Source organism: Lethenteron reissneri, chromosome 67 (assembly GCF_015708825.2).
Source record: "Lethenteron reissneri isolate LAM-NWPU_2019-01 chromosome 67, ASM1570882v1, whole genome shotgun sequence".
In the NCBI taxonomy this organism is placed as follows: Eukaryota; Metazoa; Chordata; class Hyperoartia; order Petromyzontiformes; family Petromyzontidae; genus Lethenteron; species Lethenteron reissneri.
Genome location: NC_083845.1, coordinates 4548226 through 4573133, shown reverse-complemented (window position 1 = coordinate 4573133; position 24908 = coordinate 4548226). Strand labels below are relative to the sequence as shown.

General features: G+C 59.1%; 1 protein-coding gene across 1 annotated transcript in view; it reads right to left on the bottom strand.

Annotated features, from left to right (window-relative positions):
- LOC133360145 (centrosome-associated protein 350-like) overlaps nucleotides 1–23910 on the bottom strand; it is a 34070-nt gene extending 10160 nt beyond the window's left edge. The window contains 16 exon segments of the mRNA XM_061578732.1: nucleotides 1369–1393; nucleotides 1395–1518; nucleotides 2826–3040; nucleotides 5794–5862; nucleotides 7130–7594; nucleotides 8092–8309; nucleotides 8562–8732; nucleotides 9307–9420; nucleotides 14861–15016; nucleotides 15690–15812; nucleotides 16606–16860; nucleotides 17785–18033; nucleotides 21622–21866; nucleotides 22017–22143; nucleotides 22994–23114; nucleotides 23870–23910. Coding sequence (XP_061434716.1) covers nucleotides 1369–1393; nucleotides 1395–1518; nucleotides 2826–3040; nucleotides 5794–5862; nucleotides 7130–7594; nucleotides 8092–8309; nucleotides 8562–8732; nucleotides 9307–9420; nucleotides 14861–15016; nucleotides 15690–15812; nucleotides 16606–16860; nucleotides 17785–18033; nucleotides 21622–21866; nucleotides 22017–22143; nucleotides 22994–23114; nucleotides 23870–23905 — 2713 coding nt within the window. The 5' untranslated portion in view covers nucleotides 23906–23910.
- Nucleotides 23911–24908: the final 998 nt, after the last annotated feature.

Below are 24908 nucleotides of genomic sequence, written 5' to 3'. Positions count from 1 at the left end.
CAACACTACCCATAGACTCAACACTACCCATAGACTCAACACTGCCCATAGACTCAACACTGCCCATAGACTCAACACCCACAGACTCAACACTGCCCATAGAACACTGCCCATAGACTCAACACTACCCATAGACTCAACACTGCCCATAGACTCAACACTGCCCATAGACTCAACACTGCCCATAGACTCAACACTGCCCATAGACTCAACACTGCCCATAGACTCAACACTGCCCATAGACTCAACACTGCCCATAGACTCAACACTGCCCATAGACTCAACACTGCCCATAGACTCAACACTGCCCATAGACTCAACACTGCCCATAGACTCAACACTGCCCATAGACTCAACACTGCCATAGACTCAACACTGCCCATAGACTCAACACTGCCCATAGACTCAACACTGCCCATAGACTCAACACTGCCCATAGACTCAACACTGCCCATAGACTCAACACTGCCCATAGACTCAACACTGCCCATAGACTCAACACTGCCCATAGACTCAACACTGTCATAGACTCAACACTGTCATAGACTCAACACTGCACCATAGACTCAACACTGCCCATAGACTCAACACTGCCCATAGACTCAACACTGCCCATAGACTCAACACTGCCCATAGACTCAACACTGCCCATAGACTCAACACTGCACCATAGACTCAACACTGCCCATAGACTCAACACTGCCATAGACTCAACACTGCCCATAGACTCAACACTGCCCATAGACTCAACACTGCCCATAGACTCAACACTGCCCATAGACTCAACACTGCCCATAGACTCAACACTGACCCATAGACTCAACATGCCCATAGACTCAACACTGCCATAGACTCAACACTGTCCCTAGACTCACACACTGTCCATATGACTCAACACTGTCCATTGACTCACACTACTGCCCATAGACTCAACACCCATAGACTCAACACTCCCATAGACTCAACACTAGCCCATAGACTCAACACTGCCCATAGACTCAACACTGCCCATAGACTCAACACTGCCCATAGACTCAACCATGGCCCATAGACTCAACACTGCCCATAGACTCAACACTGCCCATAGACTCAACACTGCCCATAGACTCAACACTGCACCATAGACTCAACACTACCCATAGACTCAACACTACCCATAGACTCAACACTGGCCCATAGACTCAACACTGTCCATTGACTCACACTGCTGATAGACTCAACCACCGCACCGGCGATTAGTGCGGTTGGCTACGTACGGTGCGAGAGGACTTCAACGCACTGCACACACATCCAGCTACCCAATCTCCGTCGTGCCGCCCACGGGGTCCTCTTGCGTGGCTAACACCGCCGGCGAGCCGGGGGCCTCACCGCGAATGGCGGCGATCCGCGCCAGCCTGCCCGCCGATGATCGCCGGGGACGCCGCCGCCGCCGTTTCCGCCGCCGTCGCCGCGCCGGTGCCCGGGGCTCCAGACTCCTTCCCCGGCGTCCCCGCCAGCGCCAGCCGGTCTCCGCCGGACCTGGTGGGCACGCGCCCCGCACGCGGTTGGTCACCGTGGGCGCGCCGCCGCGTGTGACCGCGTGGGGAGAGGGGGCTAAACGCTCGCGCGGCGCTGTCGGGATGCGCTTCTGCGGCCGTCTGGAACGCGAAGACCGAGGCTTCGTGGGGCGGCTGGGCCTAGAAGAGGATTCTCCAGGACGGGCAGTTTCGTGCGTCACTCACCGTGTTTGTATGTGTGTGCGTGTGTGTGTTTCTGTGTCTTTTGGTGTATCGGTGTGCGGTGTGCGTGTGTCTGTAACAGCACTTGCACTAACATTGTCTCACGCAAACTCCGGTCATCCTCGTCGCAGCTTTTGGCTGGCTGATCACCGCATCGCGCACTTTCAGATGCGCTTCTGCGTGCCGTCTGGAGCACTCTTCCTTCCGATGAAGGAAGAAAGTTGACGTGAACGCACGCTGCAGGCAGTGCTGGATTATCGTAGTAGCACAAGTAGCTACATGTGTAGTAGCTACATGTGTAGTAGCTACATGTGTAGTAGCTACATGTGTAGTAGCTACATGTGTAGTAGCTACATGTGTAGTAGCTACATGTGTAGTAGCTACGGGCCCCGCACTTTCAAGGGCCCCGCATGAAATGCTTTCAAGCTATCAACTCCGGTTCAGCGATTCCACATTTGCTCTATTACTATACTACTATACCGCCTTCAATTTTTATGAGCGACTGGGTGTTTAAGCTTAGCGATTTGTCATATTATCTGGCTGTGTAGCAAATGAAAAAATACAATTACTTTACTAGGGCTCCTTTATAACATATGCTACAGGCCCTGAACTAGCTTAATCCAGCACAGGCTTCTCACACCTCTTCAACAACCAATGTGTCGGAGTCCTTAAACAAACATACATCCATAAACGGGCGTGGCACAGGCTAGACAAGAGATGGGCTGATGCGGTAGAGGAGCATGTGGACCTGAGTGGACTCGCCGAGTATGTTCGTGACGGACGGCACGGCTGGGCAGTTGGGAGGCAGTCGCCCTCCAACAACAGCGGAGGGCGGAGGAGCGACGCTCACAACAACGAGCGGAGCGCCGGGGCGGATAAAACACGGCGAGTTGGCATAGTGGGAACCACCAGCGGTGCATCTGCACCACCTGGTCAGCCAACCCATGGCACCTGGGTCTGTCCCATGACCCACTTGCCAGCCGTAATCCTTTGACCCTTCACACGGCCTCGAGGTGCACCTAGCCTGGCACAATCGGCGAACGGCGGCCGTTTGTCGCCGCGTGCGTGGTTGAGTGGCGGCCGTGTGCCGAGCTCTTGAGCACTCACCCGGCCAGCGGGCTCGTGGCGTCGCCAGCAGAGTCTCCCTCCCCCTGTTCCTCATCCTCCTCCTCATCATCCTCCTCATCATCCTCCTCATCATCCTCCTCATCATCCTCCTCATCGTCGTCCTCCGGGCTGCTGGAGGTCACGGGAGGACGCGAATCCCCTTCCTGCTGCTTCCTTCTCGGCCTCTCCTCCGAGATCTCGGGCAGCAGCCGCCTCTGCGAACAGCAACGCGGCAAGACACTGAAGCACAGAGCACGGGCAGGAGCAGCAGCAGCTGTAGTGGCAGCAACAGCAGCAGCGGCAGCAACAGCGGTGGAAGTAGCAACGACAACAGCGGCAGCAGTAACAACAGCAGCAGTGACAGCATCAGCAGCTGTAGCGGCAGCAACAGCAGCAGCGGCAGCAACAGCAGTGGAAGTAGCAACGAAAGCAGCGGCAGCAGTAACAACAGCAGCAGTGACAGCATCAGCAGCGGTAGCGGCAGTGGCGGCACCAGCAGCAGCTGTGGCAGCAGCATTGGCTGTGGCAGCAGCAGTGGCTGCGCCGGTCTGGTAGTCAAAGGGCAGAGTTAACATCTCAGTGGTTCTCACCACGGCGCTGCAACGCAACACAGTCGGACACCCGACAAAATTACCCATCAGCCACCAGCCCAGAGATGGAATAAAGTGTGCGTGGTCATTGTCCGTGGTGGCTTGTGTCTGTCCATCATACGGCCTTGTGGAACCAGAATCGAGGTGTCGTTTGCGTCGATTCTGCCCACAGTCGATCCGACAGCCACGCCGAGAGCATCGATTCATCGGCGGGGGTCGATTGCCGCCGCGTCGATACGTTGGCAAGCGATCCGTGGATCGACCAATCCCATTGGTTGGGTGCGGCAGTCGTGCCCGCTGTTTTTGATCGACCGATATCTGCGCGATCGGCGATTCGCTCGCAAGTTCGTTTTCATCGCACGACCAATCGAGTCCTTTCCCCATCGTTTCAAACTGCCGCTCCGGGAGATACGAGAACTATTCTTGTTGCCCACACAATGCACGAGCTTGGATACGGGCTGGTTTGGCTGATGCAGCTCCTTACGATAAAAATTTCCCTCCCTTTATTACTGCTAATCCTACTTCCTCGCCTTAATCACCACTAATCCTACGTAATACACGAGAATAATATGAATTTGAGACCCCCCCCACCACCACCACCTACACATTCCACAAGGAGTGACTAATCCCATATCTGCATTTTCCATCAATATGCTTAATTCCGGTGTTGATATGTAAACTTCTTTGTCAAGGCGCTTTCCTCCCCTCGACCCAGCTGAAACATACGCTGCCAAGCTTGGCGGTGTTCATGGGACGCTGTCTTTCTGACAGCTCTGTTCTTCACCTGAGGACTGCTACTTGCGTTGTGGCCGAAACGTCGTGAGAATTTAAATTTTATGATGTTTAATTTTTATTATTTTATTATTTTCCCTTCTACGTGACTTTACCGAAAGAACCAAGAAGATGAATCCCTGCAGTCACGAAAGCTTTAAATCGAAATTCAACAATTCTTTTTATACCATTGTTATTTTGCCAGGTATGGGTCCCCCCCCCCCCCCCCCCACCCCGCTTAGCTGTGTAGCTATTTTTCAGACGCGACCACCTGCCCATCGCACATGACAGCTCGACGAAGGGTGGCGGCTTCTCGTCGTCGCGGGCAATTTCGCAGCGGCAGAAAAATACTCGGTGGACGCGCGTCGATTCTAAAATGGAGGGAAAAACCGGAGGATCCAGAGTAAAAAAAGAATCCACGCGACCATAGGGAGAGAGAACACGGAAACTCCAAATATACAGGCATCGTCGGGGTCGAACCCACGACCTCCTGTATACCAGGCGAGGTAGTTAACATCTCGGTGACGAGACGCTAACTACCTCGGTGCGCTGTGACGGAGCGCCGTGACGGAGCCCTGTGACGGAGCTCTGTGGCGGAGCGTCGTGACGGAGCGCCGTGACGGAGCTCCGTGACGGAGCTCTGTGACGGAGCGCCGTGATGGAGCACCGTGACGGAGCGCCGTGACGGAGCGCCGTGACGGAGCGCCGTGATGGAGCGTCGTGACGGAGCCCTGTGACGGAGCTCCGTGACGGAGCGTCGTGACGGAGCGCCGTGACGGAGCCCTGTGACGGAGCTCTGTGATGGAGCGCCGTCACGGAGCGCCGTCACGGAGCGCCGTGACGGAGCGCTGTGACGGAGCTCTGTGACGGAGCGCTGTGATGGAGCGTCGTGACGGAGCCCTGTGACGGAGCTCTGTGACGGAGCGTCGTGACGGAGCACCGTGACGGAGCCCTGTGACGGAGCTCTGTGACGGAGCGCTGTGATGGAGCGCCGTCACGGAGCGCCGTCACGGAGCGCCGTGACGGAGCGCTGTGACGGAGCTCTGTGACGGAGCGCTGTGATGGAGCGTCGTGACGGAGCCCTGTGACGGAGCTCTGTGACGGAGCGTCGTGACGGAGCGCCGTGACGGAGCCCTGTGACGGAGCTCTGTGACGGAGCGCTGTGATGGAGCGCCGTCACGGAGCGCTGTGACGGAGCTCTGTGACGGAGCGCTGTGATGGAGCGCCGTCACGGAGCGCCGTCACGGAGCGCCGTGACGGAGCGCTGTGACGGAGCTCTGTGACGGAGCGCTGTGATGGAGCGTCGTGACGGAGCCCTGTGACGGAGCTCTGTGACGGAGCGTCGTGACGGAGCGCCGTGACGGAGCGCCGTCACGGAGCGCCGTCACGGAGCGCTGTGACGGAGCTCTGTGACGGAGCGCTGTGATGGAGCGTCGTGACGGAGCCCTGTGACGGAGCTCTGTGACGGAGCGTCGTGACGGAGCGCCGTGACGGAGCGCTGTGACGGAGCTCTGTGACGGAGCGCTGTGATGGAGCGTCGTCACGAAGCTCTGTGACGGAGCTCTGTGATGGGAATTTCTGGACAGGGAAACAGGAAGTGCCGTCACCAGGAAGTCGTCGCGTGCCGCGTGGTCGAGGGGCGCCGCCGTGAAGGTGCTCGCCAGGTCCACTTTGTCCTGCTCACACACGGCGTACACACACAGTGTATACACAGTGTACACACACAGTGTACACACACACACAGTATGTACACACACAGTGTACACACACACAGTATGTACACACACACAGTGTACACACACACAGCGTACACACACACAGTATACACACACACAGCGTACACACACACAGTACACACACACACACAGCGCACACACACAGTGTACACACACACAGTGTACACACAGTGTACACACACACACAGTGTACACACAGTATGTACACACACAGTGTACACACAGTATGTACACACACAGTGTACACACACACACAGCGTACACACACACAGCGTACACACACACACACAGTTTACACACAGTGTACACACAGCGTACACACACACAGTGTACACACAGCGTACACACACACAGTGTACACACAGTGTACACACACACACAGTGTACACACACAGTGTACACACATAGTGTACACACACACACAGCGTACACACACACACAGTGTACACACAGTGTACACACACACACAGCGTACACACAGTGTACACACACACACAGCGTACACACACACACAGTGTACACACACACACAGTGTACACACAGTGTACACACACACACGGCGTACACACACACAGTGTACACACACACACAGTATGTACACACACAGTGTACACACACACACAGCGTACACACACACACACAGCGTACACACACACAGTTTACACACAGTGTACACACACACACAGCGTACACACAGTGTACACACACACACAGTGTACACACACACACAGTGTACACACACACACAGCGTACACACACACACACAGCGTACACACATACAGTTTACACACAGTGTACACACACACACAGTGTACACAGTGTACACACACACAGTTTACACACAGTGTACACACACACAGTGTACACACACACACAGCGTACACACAGCACACACACACAGTGTACACACAGCACACACACACAGTGTACACACACACAATGTACACACACACAGTGTACACACACACACAGTGTACACACAGTGTACACACGCACAGTATATACACAGTGTACACACGCACAGTACACACACAGTGTACACACACACTGTACACACACAGTGTACACACAGCACACACGGTGTACACACACAGCGTACACACACAGCGTACACACAGCACACACACACTAAACACAGCGTACACACTAAACACAGCGTACACACAGCACACACACAGTAAACCTCCCTCTCGCCCGTGCACCTCACCTTGCCACCAGGTGCCCTCCGACCGCCATTGCCGTCGCTCTTCTTGTTGCCGCCACCACCACCACCGCTACTGGCGGCGGTGGTGGTGGCGGCGGCGGTGGTGGTGGCGGTGGTGCTGGCGACCGCCGCCTGGCGCTGGGCCACGTAGAGCTCCCGCAGGCGCCGGCTCCTCAGCTCAGAGGCGGCGCGGCGGGCGGCTCGGTCGCGCGCCGCCGCCCGCCGCTGCTCGGCGCCGCGCCGCGCCATGTAGCACCGCACCTCCTCCGCGTCATAGTGACGCCGCTTCTCCCGCTGCGCCGGCGCCGCGCTCTGCTGCTGCTGCTGCTGGCGCTGTTGCTGCTGCTGCCGTGACGTCGGCCGCAGCGACGTCCGCGTCGCTGCGGGCGCCGGTGCCGCCGGTGCCGCCGATGCCGGCGGCGCCAAACCCCAAGGTCCCGGTACGTGGGCGTCTCTGCTCCTAGAGCGCTGCGCGATAAACGTGCGATTAATGTAGAGTACGCGCGCGTGCGTGTGTGCGTGTTGAACTTCTTTCGCGCCGTACGTAGCCAACCGTGCGAGCTGCCAATGACAATCTGCGTGCTCGGCGTTGCGCAGTCGCAACAGAGCCGTGGCCGAGAACGATCTCGCCGCGGTTGCGAGATGTCAACCACCTCGCCCGGCACGCAAGAGATCGTGGCTTCGAACCCCGACTCTTGACGTTTTTGACCTCGAAGCAAACACCGCGACGGCGATTGCTGTCGTCGCTTTGATTCTGAGTCGTTTGCAAAGGCCCGGTTTACGAATGTCGGCCGCGCAGGTCTGGTGACCACGCCGACGGGAGAGGAGAGAACGTTCCTCCGGCTACGCTCGAGCGGTTCCCCGTCACGAAGGCGGTTCCTGTCCGCGCCGCCTGCGCTGCCACGGCAGCAAGCACCAGCTCGTTAGAATCTCATCGGGGGGGACGGGGATGGGGGGATCGGTACCGATGACGCCGAGACGCCGGGACGGCCCCTCTTGCCGGGCGGACGACGCTCGCCGCTGCCCCCTTCCCCGTGGCCCTCGCCTCCCTCGGCCTTCCTCTTCGGGGAGGTCCCGTGCTGCACTGCGGCCTCCTCCTCTCCGTCGTCGGCCCGCGCCCGACCCCTGACCTCGGGCACCGATCGAGGGGGCGCCGGGCGCGAGGACGGGGGCACGCTGGCTTCTACGCGCCGTCGGGAGAAGCGAGAGAGAGAGGGCGAGAGAGAGCGGTGGACGCGGGTGAGCCAGCGTGCGACGGAGAGAGTGGGCGATCGAGCGAGCGTGTGCTTGAGCGAGCGAGCGTGCGACGGAGTGAGTGGGCGATTGAGCGAGCGGGTGCTTGAGCGAGCGAGCGTGCGACGGAGTGAGTGGGCGAGCGAGCGAGCGTGTGCTTGAGCGAGCGAGCGAGCAGGTAAGCGGTGTAGTTCAGGCTCACCCTCGTCGACTCGCAGGTCGCTGACTGTGAGCGGCTCCTCTGCGACGTCTCCCTCCCCCGCGTCGCCACGTTCCCGCTCCCCGTCGCGACTGGCCGATCTCCGGGCCCCTCCGGCTCCCCGCAGCGGCGAGGGCCGTCCCCCGTGTAGCTGGGACGTCCGGCCGGGACGCCCTGCGGTAACGAGAAGGAGCAGGCGAAGGCCGAGACTTTCTGGGACGACTGGGCCTAGAGAGGGCTTCTCTGGGACGGGCCTTTGGCGTGCGTCCCTCACCGCGTTTGTGAATGTGTGCGCGTTTGCCGTGCCGGCCTTCATAGGTGCTGCTCGCTAACAGCATTTGCCCCAACAATCTGTTGAAGGCTATATGGGGGATCTTTGTCTCTGCTCTATACACACACCAAAGATCCCCCGTATAGCCTTAACAGACTGTAGGGGCAAGTGCTGTTAGCGAGCACCTATGAAGGCCAGAACGGTACACGAGGGGGTGGGTGGCCAGCACCACGCCCGATCGCCTTTGTCTCCCAAGTGGTGATGTTTACACACCGCACCAGGTACTCATTTGAGGCTGAGTCGACCTAGGGGAGGCCCGGGACCGGTTCAGATAATCGTCACTGGTGTTGGCCGTGAGCAGAAATCGAACCCGGGTTGCCGGGTTCATAGCGCAGCGCGCTAACTGCTACACTACCGCTACACACACACACACGTACACACACACACACGTACACACACACACACACACGTACGTACCGTCCGTGGGGGGCTCCTTCTCCGCGCGGCTGGGGTCGTGGGTCGCGGGTCCCAGCAGGGCCCGCACCAGCCTCGCTCCGTCGCGCCACGACGACGTGGTGATGATGCGCGACCCTGGCAGGCGCACAACAAGCAACGTCGTCGTCACCTCCTCGTCCTCGCCGCTCGCGACGCCGCCCACCGTCGCAGCGTCATCGTCGACGATGCTCCGGCCGCCCCTGTCCACCCTCCCCCCCCCCCCCCAACCACCCGGGGTCGAGGCAGCTGCTCGACCGGGGCGCCTGGACAGGATCCCCGTTCGCGATCGTAGGTGAAAGAACCCGGCGGAAACTTCGGAGGAGAAAACGGAGCGGCGTGCTGCGTGCGACGCAGTGGTGGGGGGGGAGACGCTCACGACTCTTCGCTGTTGTGAACACGGCCGCCGAGGGGGAGGGGCGTGGGGCCCAAAGACACAAACGCCAAGCGGCCTGCGACGAACGGCACCAGTGTCGAAGTTGTGACAGGTAAGAGTGCAACGGGCGTCTTGAATTGAGCGAGGTTATGGTCAACAGAGTTGGGGGAAAGGCGATGATGGTGGTGGTGATGGTGATGGGAAGAATCAGAGAGAGGAGTGAGGTGGCCTGCAGTGTGGTGAGTCGGTGGATATTTGGGTGAGTGTGTAAGTGGTTGGGTGTGTGAGTGATAGCGTGACTGAATGTGTGCGTGTGTGAGTGAGTGTGCGAGTGAATGTGCGAGCGAGTGTGCGAGTGTGCGAGCGAGTGTGCGAGTGAGTGAGCGAGTGTGCGAGCGAGTGTGTGAGTGAGCAAGTGAGCGAGTGTGCGAGTGAGTGAGCGAGCGAGTGTGTGAGCGAGTGTGCGAGTGAGCGAGCGAGTGTGCGAGCGTGTGTGCGAGTCAACGAGTTGTTGTGACCTGCAGTGTGGTGGTGGTTTCGACGAAACAGTCTGGTATCAACCAAGTCCTCAACTTGGAAGGAGGAGGAACTTCTACCTGCAATCTGTGCATCTGATGTAACTCCCAATATGCTGGCGGGATGCTCATTCCACGGAGACGCCCCACGGCATCGCTCACTGGGCGACTGGGCATTGTGAACTCTTCACGGCGGCACCGTTACGCGGCGCTGCCACCCAGGCCGCAACCCGGGGCAGCCGGGCCAGTTGGCTCGACGCGGGGCGGTCGGGCGACGCCGACATATTCACCGAGATCCGGCGCCAGCGTCGCGCGGCGGTGCCGAGACGCTAACGGCCTCGCCCGGCGCGCAGGAGGTCGCGGGCTCGCGGGTTCGATCCCGACGAAACTCGCCGCAAGCGATGCCCCCCCCCCCACGCGCCACCCACAGCCCCCCACGACGCCGACCCCCGGGGCGGGGGCGACTCGGGCCCGGCGTTGGCGGGCGAGTTAATCGCGGGGCGTCGCGTGCGGTCGCGCCGCTCGTCCGTCACGCGGAGCGCCAAACCTCGCTATACGCACGAAGGAGGAGGGGGGGGGGCAGGTGAGTTGGGGGGAGGGTGGTGGGGGACGTGGGGCACGCCCATCACTGGGCCGCTCCATCCATCAGACACGGAGCGATGAATTGGATTCCTGTCGGGACGCGGAGAGAGAGGGCAGAGGGGAGAGCGAGGGGAGAGCGAGGGGAGAACGAGGGGAGAGCGGGGGGAGAGCGGGGGGAGAGCGGGGGGAGAGCGAGGGGAGAGCGGGGGGAGAGCGGGGGGAGAGCGGGGGGAGAGCGAGGGGAGAGCGGGGGGAGAGCGAGGGGAGAGCGGGGGGAGGAGCGGGGGGAGAGCGGGGGAAGAGCGAGGGGAGAGCGAGGGAGAGCGAGGGGAGAGCGGGGGGAGAGCGAGGGGAGAGCGGGGGGAGAGCGAGGGGAGAGCGAGGGGGAGAGCGGGGGGGAGAGCGGGGGGAGAGCGAGGGGAGAGCGAGGGGAGAGCGGGGGGAGAGCGGGGGGAGAGCGAGGGGAGAGCGAGGGGAGAGCGGGGGAGAGCGGGGGAGAGCGAGGGGAGAGCGGGGGGAGAGCGAGGGGAGAGCGAGGGGAGAGCGAGGGGAGAGCGGGGGAGAGCGAGGGGAGAGCGGGGGGAGAGCGAGGGGAGAGCGGGGGGAGAGCGGGGGGAGAGCGAGGGGAGAGCGAGGGGAGAGCGGGGGGAGAGCGGGGGGGAGCGAGGGGAGAGCGAGGGGAGAGCGGGGGAGAGCGGGGGGGAGAGCGAGGGGAGAGCGGGGGGAGAGCGAGGGGAGAGCAGAGGGAGGGAGAGCGAGGGAGAGCGGGGGAACGAGGGGAGAGCGAGGGGAGAGCGAGGGGAGAGCGGGGAGAGCGAGGGGAGAGCGGGGGAGCGAGGGGCGAGCGGGGGAGAGCGAGGGCGAGCGAGGGAGAGCGAGGGGAGAGCGGGGGGAGAGGGGGGTAGGCGAGGGAGAGCGAGGGAGAGCGGGGGGAGAGCGAGGGGAGAGCGAGGGAGAGCGAGGGAGAGCGAGGGAGAGCGAGGGAGAGCGAGGGAGAGCGGGGGGAGAGCGAGGGCGAGCGAGGGAGAGCGAGGGGAGAGCGAGGGAGAGCGGGGAGAGCGAGGGGAGAACGAGGGAGAGCGAGGGGAGAGCGAGGGGAGAGCGGGGGAGAGCGAGGGGCGAGCGAGGGGAGAGCGAGGGCGAGCGAGGGAGAGCGAGGGAGAGCGGGGGGAGAGCGGGGGAGAGCGAGTGGAAGCGAGGGGAGAGCGGGGGAGAGCGAGGGGAGAGCGAGGGGAGCGAGGGAGCGGGGGGAGCGAGGGGGAGAGCGAGGGGGAGAGCGGGGGGAGAGCGAGGGGAGAGCGAGGGGGAGAGCGAGGGGGAGAGCGAGGGGAGAGCGAGGGGGAGAGCGAGGGGAGAGCGAGGGGAGAGCGAGGGGATGGAGCGAGGGGGAGAGCGAGGGGGAGAGCGGGGGGAGAGCGAGGGGAGAGCGGGGGGAGAGCGAGGGGAAAGAGCGAGGGGAGAGCGGGGGGAGAGCGAGGGTGGATGGAGAGCGAGGGGAGGAGCGGGGGAGAGCGAGGGGAGAGCGAGGGGAGAGCGAGGGGAGAGCGAGGGGAGAGCGAAGGGGGAGAGCGAGGGGAGAGCGAGGGGAGAGTCGATGGGAGAGCGGGGGAGAGCGCGGGTGAGAGCGAGGGGAGAGCGAGTGGGAGAGCGAGTGGGAGAGCGAGGGGGAGAGCGAGGGGAGAGCGAGGGGAGAGCGAGGGGAGAGGCGGGGGAGAGCGAGGGGAGAGCGAGGGGAGAGCGAGGGGAGAGCGAGGGGAGAGCGGGGGGAGAGCGGGGGAGAGCGAGGGGGAGAGCGAGGGGGAGAGCGAGGGGAGAGCGAGGGAGAGCGAGGGGAGAGCGAGGGGAGAGCGAGGGGAGAGCGAGGGGAGAGCGAGGGGAGAGCGAGGGGAGAGCGGGGGGAGAGCGAGGGGAGAGCGAGGGGCGAGCGAGGGGGAGAGCGAGGGGAGAGCGGGGGGAGAGCGAGGGGAGAGCGAGGGGAGAGCGAGGGGAGAGCGAGGGGAGAGCGAGGGGAGAGCGAGGGGAGAGCGAGGGGAGAGCGGGGGGAGAGTGTGGAATGTTGAAACTTGTAGAGAAGTGGAAACCCTGTCCCCCCCCACCTACCCGCTCACCCACCAACCCACGCACCCACCACCCACTCGCCTGCTCACTCACCTACCCACTCACCCACCCCGCTCACCCACCAACCCACCCACCCACTCACCCATCCCACTCACCCCGCTCACTCACCAACCCACCCACTCACTCACCCACTCCCTCACCCACCCACTCCCTCACCCACCCACCGTCCACTCACCCACCTACCCTCTCACTCAACTCACCCACTCATGTATACAAGCACTGCTGGTGACCCACGCAGGTGTGATCCAGGCTCTAATCTGCTTGGAATGTGGCAGATGCTTTGTGGAGGTCAGTGTTGGTGGATCACGCAGAGATTGTGATACTCCCATAGCAGCTCGGCTCCAGCGTAGCCAGATGGTGGCAGCACAGCAAGTGGTTTACAGAATAAGAATGATACACATGAAGACAAAGATCCCCCATATAGCCTGGAACAAACTGCTGGGGCAAGTACTATTAGTGAGCACCTATAAAGGCACGCACAATGCACCAGGTAGTCATTTGAGGCCGAGTCGACCTAGAGGAGGCCCGGAACCAGTTCATATAATCGTCACGGATGTTGGCCGTGAGCGGGAATTGAAGTGCTGTTGGCGAGCACCTATGAAGGCCGGCGCAGCACACGAGGGGTGGGTGGCCAGCACCACGCCCGGCCGCCTTTGTCTCCCCAGTGGCGATGTTTACTCCACACCGCACCAGGTACTCATTTGAGGCCGAGTCAACCTAGGGCGGGCCCAGGACCGGTTCAGATTATCACGGGTCGCCTGGTTCATAGCGCGGTGCGCTAACCACACACACACACACAGACGCGCATGCACACACGCGCGTGCATGTTTTAGTGAAATTAAAACTCGGGGTGGCAATCGATGGAGCGTGTGGAGGGCAGGAGGTGCCACTAATCCCATAGAGGTCACCACACCACGCCCCCACTCATCCATCACCATCGCGGAGCCACGCTCGGCTTGCTCACTCGCACGATCGCTCACTCGCACAGTCGCTCGCAAACACGATCGCTCGCAAACACAGTCGCTCGCAAACACGACCGCTCGATTAATCGCTCGCTCGCAAACACGACCGCTCGCAAACACGACCGCTCGATTAATCGCTCCCCAATCGCTCGCTCGCAAACACGATCGCTTCTCAATCGCGCGATCTATCGATCCATCACTCGCGATCCATCGCTCCCAGTGAGCTAACAGAAGCACGTGTGCGAGGACTGCTCTGTGTGTACACGTGTACATTGCGTGCGTTTGGGATTCCGTCTCCGCCACTAGACGCTCCATGTGAGATGTTGACTACCTCGCCTGGTGTGCAGGAGGTCGTGGGTTCGATCCTGGCCCTGACGCTTGCTGCTGTATATTTTGAGTTTGCGTGTCTCTCTCTCTCATCATCATCACAGTGGCTAGTAGATGTTAACTACCTCGCCTGGTCTACAGGAGGTCGTGGGTTCGATCCCGACCGTGACGCCTGCTGCTGTGTATTTGAAGTTTGCGTGTCTCTCTCTCTCATCATCACGGTGGCTAGTAGATGTTAACTACCTCGCCTGGTCTACAGGAGGTCGTGGGTTCGATCCCGACCGTGACGCCTGCTGCTGTATATTTGAAGTTTGCGTGTCTCTCTCCCCGTGGTCGCGTGGATGTTTCTCCGGACCTTCCGGTTTTTCCCTCCACATTTAGAATCAACGTCACGCGTCTAGAGAATTTGGCTGCTGCTATAAATGTCCACGTGGTGGTGATGATGATGGTGGTCAGCCACTTCGTTGAGCGGCTATCATTTGTGATAGCCAAGTCGCTTCTGAAAAAGAGCTACGTAGCAGCTCAGCGGAGCCTTACCTGGGGTCAAACAAAAATGGTTGAGAATTTATCTCCGCACAATCAAAAACAAAACCACGCAACAACGAGCCCTTGAGCCAAAACGCGAGCGGTCCCCCCCCACGCCTCCCACGGGGCCTCACCTTTACCGGGAGCCGCGGGCGGAGGAGCGTCGCCGGACGCGCCAGCGCCGAATCCTCCCCGTGCCGCCTGCACCTTCCTCACCGGCTTCCACCGTGCGGGGGGGGCCGCCACCACGGCACGCTCCGGGCTCCTCGCCGGCGCCTTCCCCTCGCTCCCTGCGAACCAGCGCAGCGACAGCGCACGATAGCACGGCGCGTTCCACCCGGTTCGAGAGTAGTGACAGGCCGGCCGCACCGCCCTGGTCAACGGGTTTTGTGCGGAGCGAGGAAATGTGAGCACGTCACCGCCGACTCTTCGTTGCCCGCGTTGGCTTCCGCTAAAATACGCGATCGAATTTGCAAGTTCCTGTATGAGACTCACAAGGCCCCCGAAGGGGGGTTAACGCTCCGTCCTATCTCGCCGATCTGCCGAGAGCGCGTGCCTCTCTCCGGCAACTTCGATCCACCAAATCGGGGCGCCTCGAGTGTACCGATGGGCAAGAGAGCGTCCAGTGGTCGGCCGCCTCGCCTGTGGAAGGCCTCGCCCCGGGTCCGTCAGCCAAGGTTTTTAGGGCTCGTCTGATAAGGTGTACATTTTCTCTCGCGTATCCCTCCTAAGTTTAACGCCGCGATGCCTCGTTGTTGTGAACGGCACCGCACGAAACCGAGTTGTCCTTACGTACCTACCAATGCTGCTGCTGCGGCGGCGTGCGCGTTAGCCGTGATCAAAACACGTACCTCCGTCACGACTTCAAAAAACATTGCGCCAAGCTTAGAAAGCGCCGCCGTAAATGTCTCCGATCGGGATCACGCGACTACTGCCGGCGCGGTGGAAAGCGGGGGGCCTCACCGGAGGGGAGTAGCAGCGAGAAGCGGTGCCGCTGTGCGGGATCCCGCGCCAGCGCCCGGAACTCGTGCTCCCGGTAGACGCTCCCGTCCGGCGCACGCACACTGCACTCCGCCTGGCTAAACCCTGCCACACACCGCACAGAGGCAACAGCGTTAACAGACTGTTGGGGCAAGTGCTGTTAGCGAGCAACGCCTATGAAGGCCGGCACGTCCACACGAGGGGGTGGGTGGCCAGCACCACGCCCGGCCGCCTTTGTCTCCCCGGTGGCGATGTTAACACTCCGCGCCAGGTATTAATTTGAGGCCGAGTCGACCTAGGGGAGGCCCAGAACAAGTTCAGATAATCCTCACCTGGGTTTGGCCGTGAGCGGGAATTGTAGCGCGGCACGCTCACCGCTGCACCACCGCTCCCCGCAGGGACAAAGACACACGAACAACAACAACAACCGCCGTTCACCAGAGGTCGCAAACGGGTTTTGATTCCTTACCTGTACCTGTAGCCGGCCGCACCAGGGTCGCAATCGGGTACCCGTACCCTACCCGATACCCGGCTACCCGTACCCGGCCGGGTATCGGGTAGGGTACGGGTACGGGTACCCGATTACGACCTCTGGGATGAAGCCATGCTGCAGGCGCGGGTGGGTTGATTCTAGGAACTTGAATTGTGAGAAGAGACAAGACGTTGGGAAATGAGTGACAAACGGCTACTCACCAGTGACTCACGGCCTACCCGTACCCGGCTGCTCCAGGGTCGCAAACAGGTACCCGTACCCGGCCGGGTACGGGTAGCCGGGCATCGGGTAGGGTACGGGTATCGGGTACCCGGTTGCGACCTCTGCCGTTCACCACTAAAGAGCCACGCCGGCGCCGGTGCCACGCTCGGTGCGGCTCCGACACGTGAACACACCGCCACTCGCCTCGGTAGACGGGCGCCGGCGGAGCGCTGGCCACTTTGCGAACTTTGGCGGCGAGGAGCCGGGGGGGTTCAGAGAAGACGGGGAGGGCGGCTCGCTCCTCGCCGTGGCCGGGCTCGCCGGTGCCGGTGCCGCCCCGCTCGGCGCGCTGCCGGCTGACGACCTCCCGCAGGCGCCGCAGCTTCTCGTCGTCGCGGGGGACACGGGGACGCCGGGACGGGGCCGCCGCCGGCGCGCGCAGAGACGCCTCGCTGGTGCCTGTCGGCGGCACCGTCAACGATGGCATCGGCGTCGTCATCGCGACGGTTGTCATCGTCGTTATCGTTATCATCGTCGTCATCGTCGTTATCGTGGTCACCGCCGTCACAGATGTCACCATCACAGATGTCACCATCGTCGTCATCATCATCGTCCTTATAGTCATTACAATCATCATCATCATCACGAACATAATCATCATCGCCATCACAGACATCATCATCATCATCGCCACCATCACAGACATCACCATCATCGTCGTCCTCCTTATCGTCATTATCGCCATCACAGACATCATCGCCATCACAGACGTCACCATCATCGTCATCATCTTCGTCCTCATCGTCATTACAGTAATCATCATCATTATCCCAGAAATCATCATCACCATCATCACAGACATCATCGCCATCACAGATGTCATCACAGACATTGCTGTAAGCATTGCTACTTGTCTATTTACTCCTCGGCTGAAGATGAAAATGATAGTGGTGGTGATGATGATGGTGGTGATGATGGTAATGGCAGCGATGATAATGGTGGTGATGATGGTGGTGGCGACGGCAATGATTATGATGGGGCTGGCAGTGATGACGGTGGTAGTGGTGGTGATGGTGATTGCGATGGTGGTGATGACGGTGGTGGTGATGACGGTGGTGATAGTGACGATGGTGGTGATGGTGACGATGATGGCGGTGGTGATGATGGTGGTGATGGTGACGATGATGGTGGTGGTGGTGATGGTGGTGGATGGTGATTGCGATGATGTTGGTGGTGGTGGTGATGACGGTGGTGGTGGTGGTGGTGGTGATGTTAACGGCGATGGAGGTGGTGGTGATGGTGACGATGGTGGTGATGTTGACGATGATGATGGTGATTGCGATGATGTTGGTGGTGGTGATGGTGACGACGATGTATGCGAACCTTGGCTCTCTATAGTCGACAGGGAGAGGCCGGGGTCAGGGGCCGCCTCAAACGCCGTGGAAGACACAGCCGCCCTGTCCCAGCCTCCCACAATCCTTTGCAGCGGCGCGGAGTGGAAGAGCCGCCCGGGGTCTACGGACAGAGCTCCACGGACCCCCCACTCCTCCTCCCTCGCCCCCCACTCCTCCTCCCTCGCCCCCCACGCCTCCCCCCCGATCCCCTCCACGTCGGGGGTAGGGGCGACGGGGCCTGTGGGAACACGCGCGACACACCGGCTGTGACCTCGCTCGCTTGCGTGCACGCACGTACGGCAGTACCGTATGTTAGTTGAACTTATTTCGCACCGCCGTACATAGCTAAACGCGCCAATCGGAGGTTTCGGGGGAAGGACAACAAACTAAACACTCAAAGCAGTTCTAAGGAAATGAATGTTCGATCTAGACGATGATGATTTAAAATTGCGTAGCTCCAATGGCTTCCTGATATCGGAAGGGAAGAGTGTTCCAGACGGCCGCAGTGCGTGTGTGTTTGTACGTGCATTCGTATTTTAAGGCTACGCGGGAGAGCTTTGTCTTTGTATGTATGCAGGTGTAGGTGTGTGCATAGTTGTGTATAGGTGTGTGAACTATGTGTGTGCGTTTAACTTCTTGCACGCCACCGTATGTCGTAGCCAACCGCACGAATCGGAGGTGCGGGGGGAGAATAACAAACTAAAACACAAAAATAAGTTCTAAAGAAATGAGACGATGATGATGATTTAAAAGTGCACAGCTCCCAGTGGCTCCCTGATATCGGAAGGGAAGAGTGAGAATGAGTGAGTGTGAGTGAGTGAGCGAGTATGAGTGAGTGAGAATGAGTGAGTGTGAGTGAGTGAGCGAGTATGAGTGAGTGTGAGTGAGAATGAGTGAGTGTGAGTGAGTGAGTATGAGTGAGTGTGAGTGAGAATGAGTGAGTGTGAGTGAGTGTGAGTGAGTGTGAGTGAGTGAGTATGAGTGAGTGTGAGTGAGTGTGAGTGAGAATGAGTGAGTGTGAGTGAGTGTGAGTGAGTGTGAGTGAGTATGAGTGAGTGTGAGTGAGTGAGTATGAGTGAGTGTGAGTGAGTGAGCGAGTATGAGTGAGTGTGAGTGAGTGTGAGTGAGTATGAGTGAGTGTGAGTGAGAATGTGTGAGTGTGAGTGAGTGAGCGAGTATGAGTGAGTGTGAGTGAGTATGAGTGAGTGAGCGAGTATGAGTGAGTGAGCGAGTATGAGTGAGTGAGCGAGTACGAGTGAGTTTGAGTAATAATGAGTGAGTGTGAGTGAGTGAGTGTGAGTGAGTGAGAGTGAGTGAGTGAGTGAGTGTGAGTGAGTGTGAGTGAGTGAGTGTGAGTGAGTGAGTGTGAGTGAGTGAGTGAGTATGAGTGAGTGAGAATGAGTGAGTGTGAGTGAGTGAGTGTGAGTGAGTGAGCGAGTATGAGTGAGTGAGAATGAGTGAGTGTGAGTGAGTGAGCGAGTATGAGTGAGTGTGAGTGAGAATGAGTGAGTGTGAGTGAGTGAGTATGAGTGAGTGTGAGTGAGAATGAGTGAGTGTGAGTGAGTGTGAGTGAGTGTGAGTGAGTGTGAGTGAGTGAGTATGAGTGAGTGTGAGTGAGTGAGCGAGTATGAGTGAGTGTGAGTGAGTGTGAGCGAGTATGAGTGAGTGTGAATGTGAGCATGAGTTAGTGAGCGAGCATGAGTGAGTGTGAGTGAGTATGAGTGAGTGTGAGTGAGTGAGCGAGTATGAGTGAGTGTGAGTGAGTATGAGTGAGTGTGAGTTAGTGAGCGAGTATGATTGAGTGTGAGTGAGTATGAGTGAGTGTGAGAATGAGTGAGTGTGAGTGAGTGTGAATGTGAGCATGAGTTAGTGAGCGAGCATGAGTGAGTGTGAGTGAGTGTGAGTGAGTATGAGTGAGTGTGAGTGTGAGCATGAGTTAGTGAGCGAGCATGAGTGAGTGTGAGTGAGTGTGAGTGAGTATGAGTGAGTGTGAGTATGAGTGAGTGTGAGCGAGCATGAGTGAGTGTGAGTGAGTATGAGTGAGTGTGAGTTAGTGAGCGAGTATGAGTGAGTGTGAGTGAGTATGAGTGAGTGTGAGCGAGCATGAGTGAGTGTGAGTGAGTATGAGTGAGTGTGAGTTAGTGAGCGAGTATGAGTGAGTGTGAGTGAGTGTGAGTGAGTATGAGTGAGTGTGAGTGTGAGCATGAGTTAGTGAGCGAGCATGAGTGAGTGTGAGTGAGTGTGAGTGAGTATGAGTGAGTGTGAGTGTGAGCATGAGTTAGTGAGCGAGCATGAGTGAGTGTGAGTGAGTGTGAGTGAGTATGAGTGAGTGTGAGTGAGTATGAGTGAGTGTGAGCGAGCATGAGTGAGTGTGAGTGAGTATGAGTGAGTGTGAGTTAGTGAGCGAGTATGAGTGAGTGTGAATGTGAGCATGAGTTAGTGAGCGAGTATGAGTGAGTGTGACTGAGTGTGAGTGAGTATGAGTGAGTGTGAGTGTGAGCATGAGTTAGTGAGCGAGCATGAGTGAGTGTGAGTGAGTGTGAGTGAGTATGAGTGAGTGTGAGTGTGAGCATGAGTTAGTGAGCGAGCATGAGTGAGTGTGAGTGAGTGTGAGTGAGTATGAGTGAGTGTGAGTGAGTATGAGTGAGTGTGAGCGAGCATGAGTGAGTGTGAGTGAGTATGAGTGAGTGTGAGTTAGTGAGCGAGTATGAGTGAGTGTGAATGTGAGCATGAGTTAGTGAGCGAGTATGAGTGAGTGTGAGTGAGTATGAGTGAGTGTGAGTTAGTGAGCGAGTATGATTGAGTGTGAGTGAGTATGAGTGAGTGTGAGAATGAGTGAGTGTGAGTGAGTATGAGTGTGAGTGAGTATGAGTGAGTGAGTATGAGTGAGTGAGTGTGAATGTGAGTGAGTGAGTGTGAGTGAGTGAGTATGAGTATGAGTGAGTGAGCGAGTATGAGTGAGTGTGAGTAAGTATGAGTGAGTGAGCGAGTATGAGTGAGTGTGAATATGAGTGAGCGAGTATGAGTGAGTGTGAATGTGAGCATGAGTTAGTGAGCGAGCATGAGTGAGTGTGAGTGAGAATGAGTGAGTGTGAGTGAGTGAGTATGAGTGAGTGAGCGAGTATGAGTGAGTGTGAGTGAGAATGAGTGAGTGAGCGAGTATGAGTGAGTGTGAGTGAGAATGAGTGAGTGAGCCAGTATGAGTGAGTGAGTATGAGTGAGTGAGCGAGTATGAGTGAGTGAGCGAGTATGAGTGAGTGAGTGAGTACGAGTGAGTGTGAGTAATAATGAGTGAGTGTGAGTGAGTGAGTGTGAGTGAGAATGAGTGAGTGTGAGTGAGTGAGCGAGTATGAGTGAGTGTGAGTGAGAATGAGTGAGTGTGAGTAAGTATGAGTGAGTGAGCCAGTATGAGTGAGTGCAAGTCTGAGTGAGTGAGTGCGTGCGAGTGCGTGCGAGTGAGTGCGAGTGCGTGCGAGTGAGTGCGAGTGAGTGCGAGTGAGTGCGTGTGTGTGAGTGAGTATAAGTGAGTGAGTGTGAGTGAGTGTGAGTGAGTGCGTGCGTGCGAGTAAGTGAGTGAGTGTGAGTGAGTGAGTGAGTGTGAGTGAATGAGTATGAGTGAGTGTGAGTGAGTGAGTATGAATGAGTGAGTGCGTGTGAGTGCGTGAGCATGGGAATCAATTTGAGTCGGTGAATCTGGCACTGCCCCGTGCCTCACAGTAGACGTAACCAAGCCGGACTCACCAGACTCACCGGGACTCGCTCACTAGACTCACCGGAACTCACCGGGACTCACCGGGACTCACCGGGACTCGCTCACCAGACTCACCGGTGAGGGAGAGTGCTCCCCGCGGCCGCTGGGAGTCGGCGTTGCCGCTGCCGGCGAACGCGGATCCCGGGCGGGCGCGGTGCGGCGGGCTCCACCGTGGCGCCGCCAACACGTCCACCTCCTCGTCATCACCCGGTGGAGCAGGTGGAGCAGGTGGAGCAGGAGGTGGAGCAGGAGGTGGAGCGGGGGGAGGGGCGACTCCGGCAGAGGGGGGCGGCACGGAGGAGGAAGAGCCACGTCCAGCGCTGAGAGAGAAAGAGGGGGGAGAGCGTCACACACACAGAGAGAGAGAGGGGGGAGAGCGTCACACAGAGAGAGAGAGAGGGGAGAGCGTCACACACAGAGAGAGAGAGCGAGAGTGGAGGGAGAGCGTCACACTGCCCGCTGCCACTTACCTTGCGGGTGACGGTTGCTCCATGAGCCGCGCCGCGTTGGGGGTGGCGCCCCCCACGTTCTCACGGAGAGGTCCACGCGGCCCCCGCACCTTCACCGCAGCCGCCGGCCTCACACCGTCACGGCGCTCTGTGTGGTAACAACGGCGGTTGGTGGTGATGGTGGTGGTGTTGGTAGTGGTGGTGGTGGTAGTGGTGCTGGTAGTGGTGGTAGTGCTGGTAGTAGTGGTGGTAGTGGTGGTGGTGGTGCTGGTGATGGTGCTGGTAGTAGTGGTGATGGTAGTCGTGGTGCTGTTGGTGCTGGTAGTGCTGGTGGTGGTGCTGGTAGTAGTGGTGGTGGTGGTGCTGGTAGTAGTGGTGGTGGTGGTGCTGGTGGTGCTGGTGGTGGTGCTGATAGTGGTGGTGGTGCTGGTAGTGGTGCTGGTGCTGGTGGTGCTGATAGTGGTGGTGGTGGTGCTGGTAGTGGTGGTGGTGCTGGTGGTGGTGCTGCTGGTGGTGGTGGTGGTGCTGGTAGTGGTGGTGGTGGTGCTGGTAGTAGTGGTGGTGGTGGTGCTGGTGGTGCTGGTGGTGCTGGTGGTGGTGCTGCTGATAGTGGTGGTGGTGGTGCTGGTAGTGGTGGTGGTGGTGGTGCTGGTGGCAGTGGTGGTGGTGCTGGTAGTGGTGGTGGTGGTGCTGGTAGTGGTGGTGGTGGTGCTGGTAGTGGTGGTGGTGGTGCTGGTAGTGGTGGTGGTGGTGCTAGTCGTGGTGGTGCTGGTGATGGTGGTAGTATTGGTGGTGCTGGTAGTAGTGGTGGTGGTAGTGGTGGTGGTAGTGGTGCTGGTAGTAGCGGTGGTGGTGCTGGTAGTGGTGGTAGTGGTGGTGCTGGTGGTGGTGGTAGTGGTGGTGCTGGTAGTGGTGGTGCTGGTAGTAGTGCTGGTGGTGCTGGTGGTGGTGCTGGTAGTGATGCTGCAGGAGCTGGTGGTGGCGATGGTGGAGCTCACCGCGCCGCGCCGTCTTGCGGGAGGTGGACGTGACGAGCAGTGACCCCTTGCGCCGGGCCACGGGGCTCATGATGGCCGAGCTCGTGCCGAGCGCTGCCACGCGGTTCTCCACCTGCCGCAGCTGCAGCACCGACGTAGCAGCGTCACCATACAGACACCCACCAGCCACCCACCAACCCCCACCAGACACCCACCAACACCCACCCACCATTGACATGGCCTTAGTTGTGTTCGACTTCATTGAGAACGAGTGCGAATCGCTGAAAATCGGTGAGGATTGGCGAGTATCGGGTGAGGATTGGTGAGGATTGGTGAGGATTGGTGAGGATCGGTGAGGACTAGCGAGGGCCGGTGCGGTTAGGTGACGATTGGTGAGAATTATTGCGGATTGGTGAGAATCAGGAGGAACAGTGCAAGGGGCGACACGGTGGCTAAGAGATGTTAACTACCTCGCCTGGTGTGCAGGAGGTCGTGGGTTCGATCCCGACCCTGACGCCTGCTGCTGTATATTTGGAGTTTGCGTGTCTCTCTCATCATCATCACGGTGGCTAGGAGATGTTAACTACCTCGCGTGGTGTGCAGGAGGTCGTGGGTTCGATCCCGACCCTGACACCTGCTGCTGTATATTTGGCGTTTGCGGTGTCTCTCTCCCCGCGGTCGCGCGGATTTTCCCCCCGGGCCCTCTGGTTTTTGTCCCCCACACATTTAGAACCAACGAGCGTTCAGATTGTATGGCTGCTGCTATAAATGTCCACGTGATAAGCCGCTTTCTTGGGCCGTTCTTATTGCTTGCCAGCTCAGTGAGGCACTTACCTGGTAGAAAAAAAAATGGTTTGGTTTAGTTTGGTGCGTTTCAGTGCGGGTCGTCCCACTCACCGAAGCCGGGCGGCTTCGGTCCAAAACGTCTGCCATGGCCTCCGCTGGAAGACACGACAGAGACGCGGATCAACGGGTGACATGGCCTCCCAACGTCCCTCATCTCCAAACTCCAAGATGAAAATGTCACCGACACCTGCGAACCGGACCCACGCTGCCCCGATCCCTCCGCTGGCTCCATCTGATCTCAGATCGCACGCAGCTTGGCCTACATCGTTCACCCCTGCCTGCCTCTCCCCTCACTCTACTCCCCTCCACGCACTCTCCTACCTCTCCCCTCTCACCCCACTCTACTCCCCTCCACGCACTCTCCTGTCTCTCCCCTCTCATCTCACTCCACTCCCCTCCACGCACTCTCCTACCTCTCCCCTCTCATCTCACTCCACTCCCCTCCACGCACTCTCCTACCTCTCCCCTCTCATCTCACTCTACTCCCCTCCACGCACTCTCCTGCCTCTCCCCTCTCATCTCACTCTACTCCCCTCCACGCACTCTCCTGCCTCTCCCTCTCATCTCACTCTACTCCCCTCCACGCACTCTCCTACCTCTCCCCTCTCATCTCACTCTACTCCCCTCCACGCACTCTCCTGCCTCTCCCCTCTCATCTCACTCCACTCCCCTCCACGCACTCTCCTACCTCTCCCCTCTCTCACTCACTCTACTCCCCTCCACGCACTCTCCTCCTCTCCCTCTCATCTCACTCTACTCCCCTCCACACTCTCCTGCCTCTCCCCTCTCATCTCACTCTACTCCCCTCCACGCACTCTCCTGCCTCTCCCTCTCATCTCACTCTACTCCCCTCCACGCACTCTCCTGCCTCTCCCCTCTCATCTCACTCCACTCCCCTCCACGCACTCTCCTACCTCTCCCTCTCATCTCACTCCACTCCCCTCCACGCACTCTCCTGCCTCTCCCTCTCATCTCACTCTACTCCCCTCCACGCACTTTCCTACCCCTCCCCCCCTCTCATCTCACTCTATTCCCCTCCACGCACTCTCCTGCCTCTCCCTCTCACTCACTCACTCCCCTCCACGCACTC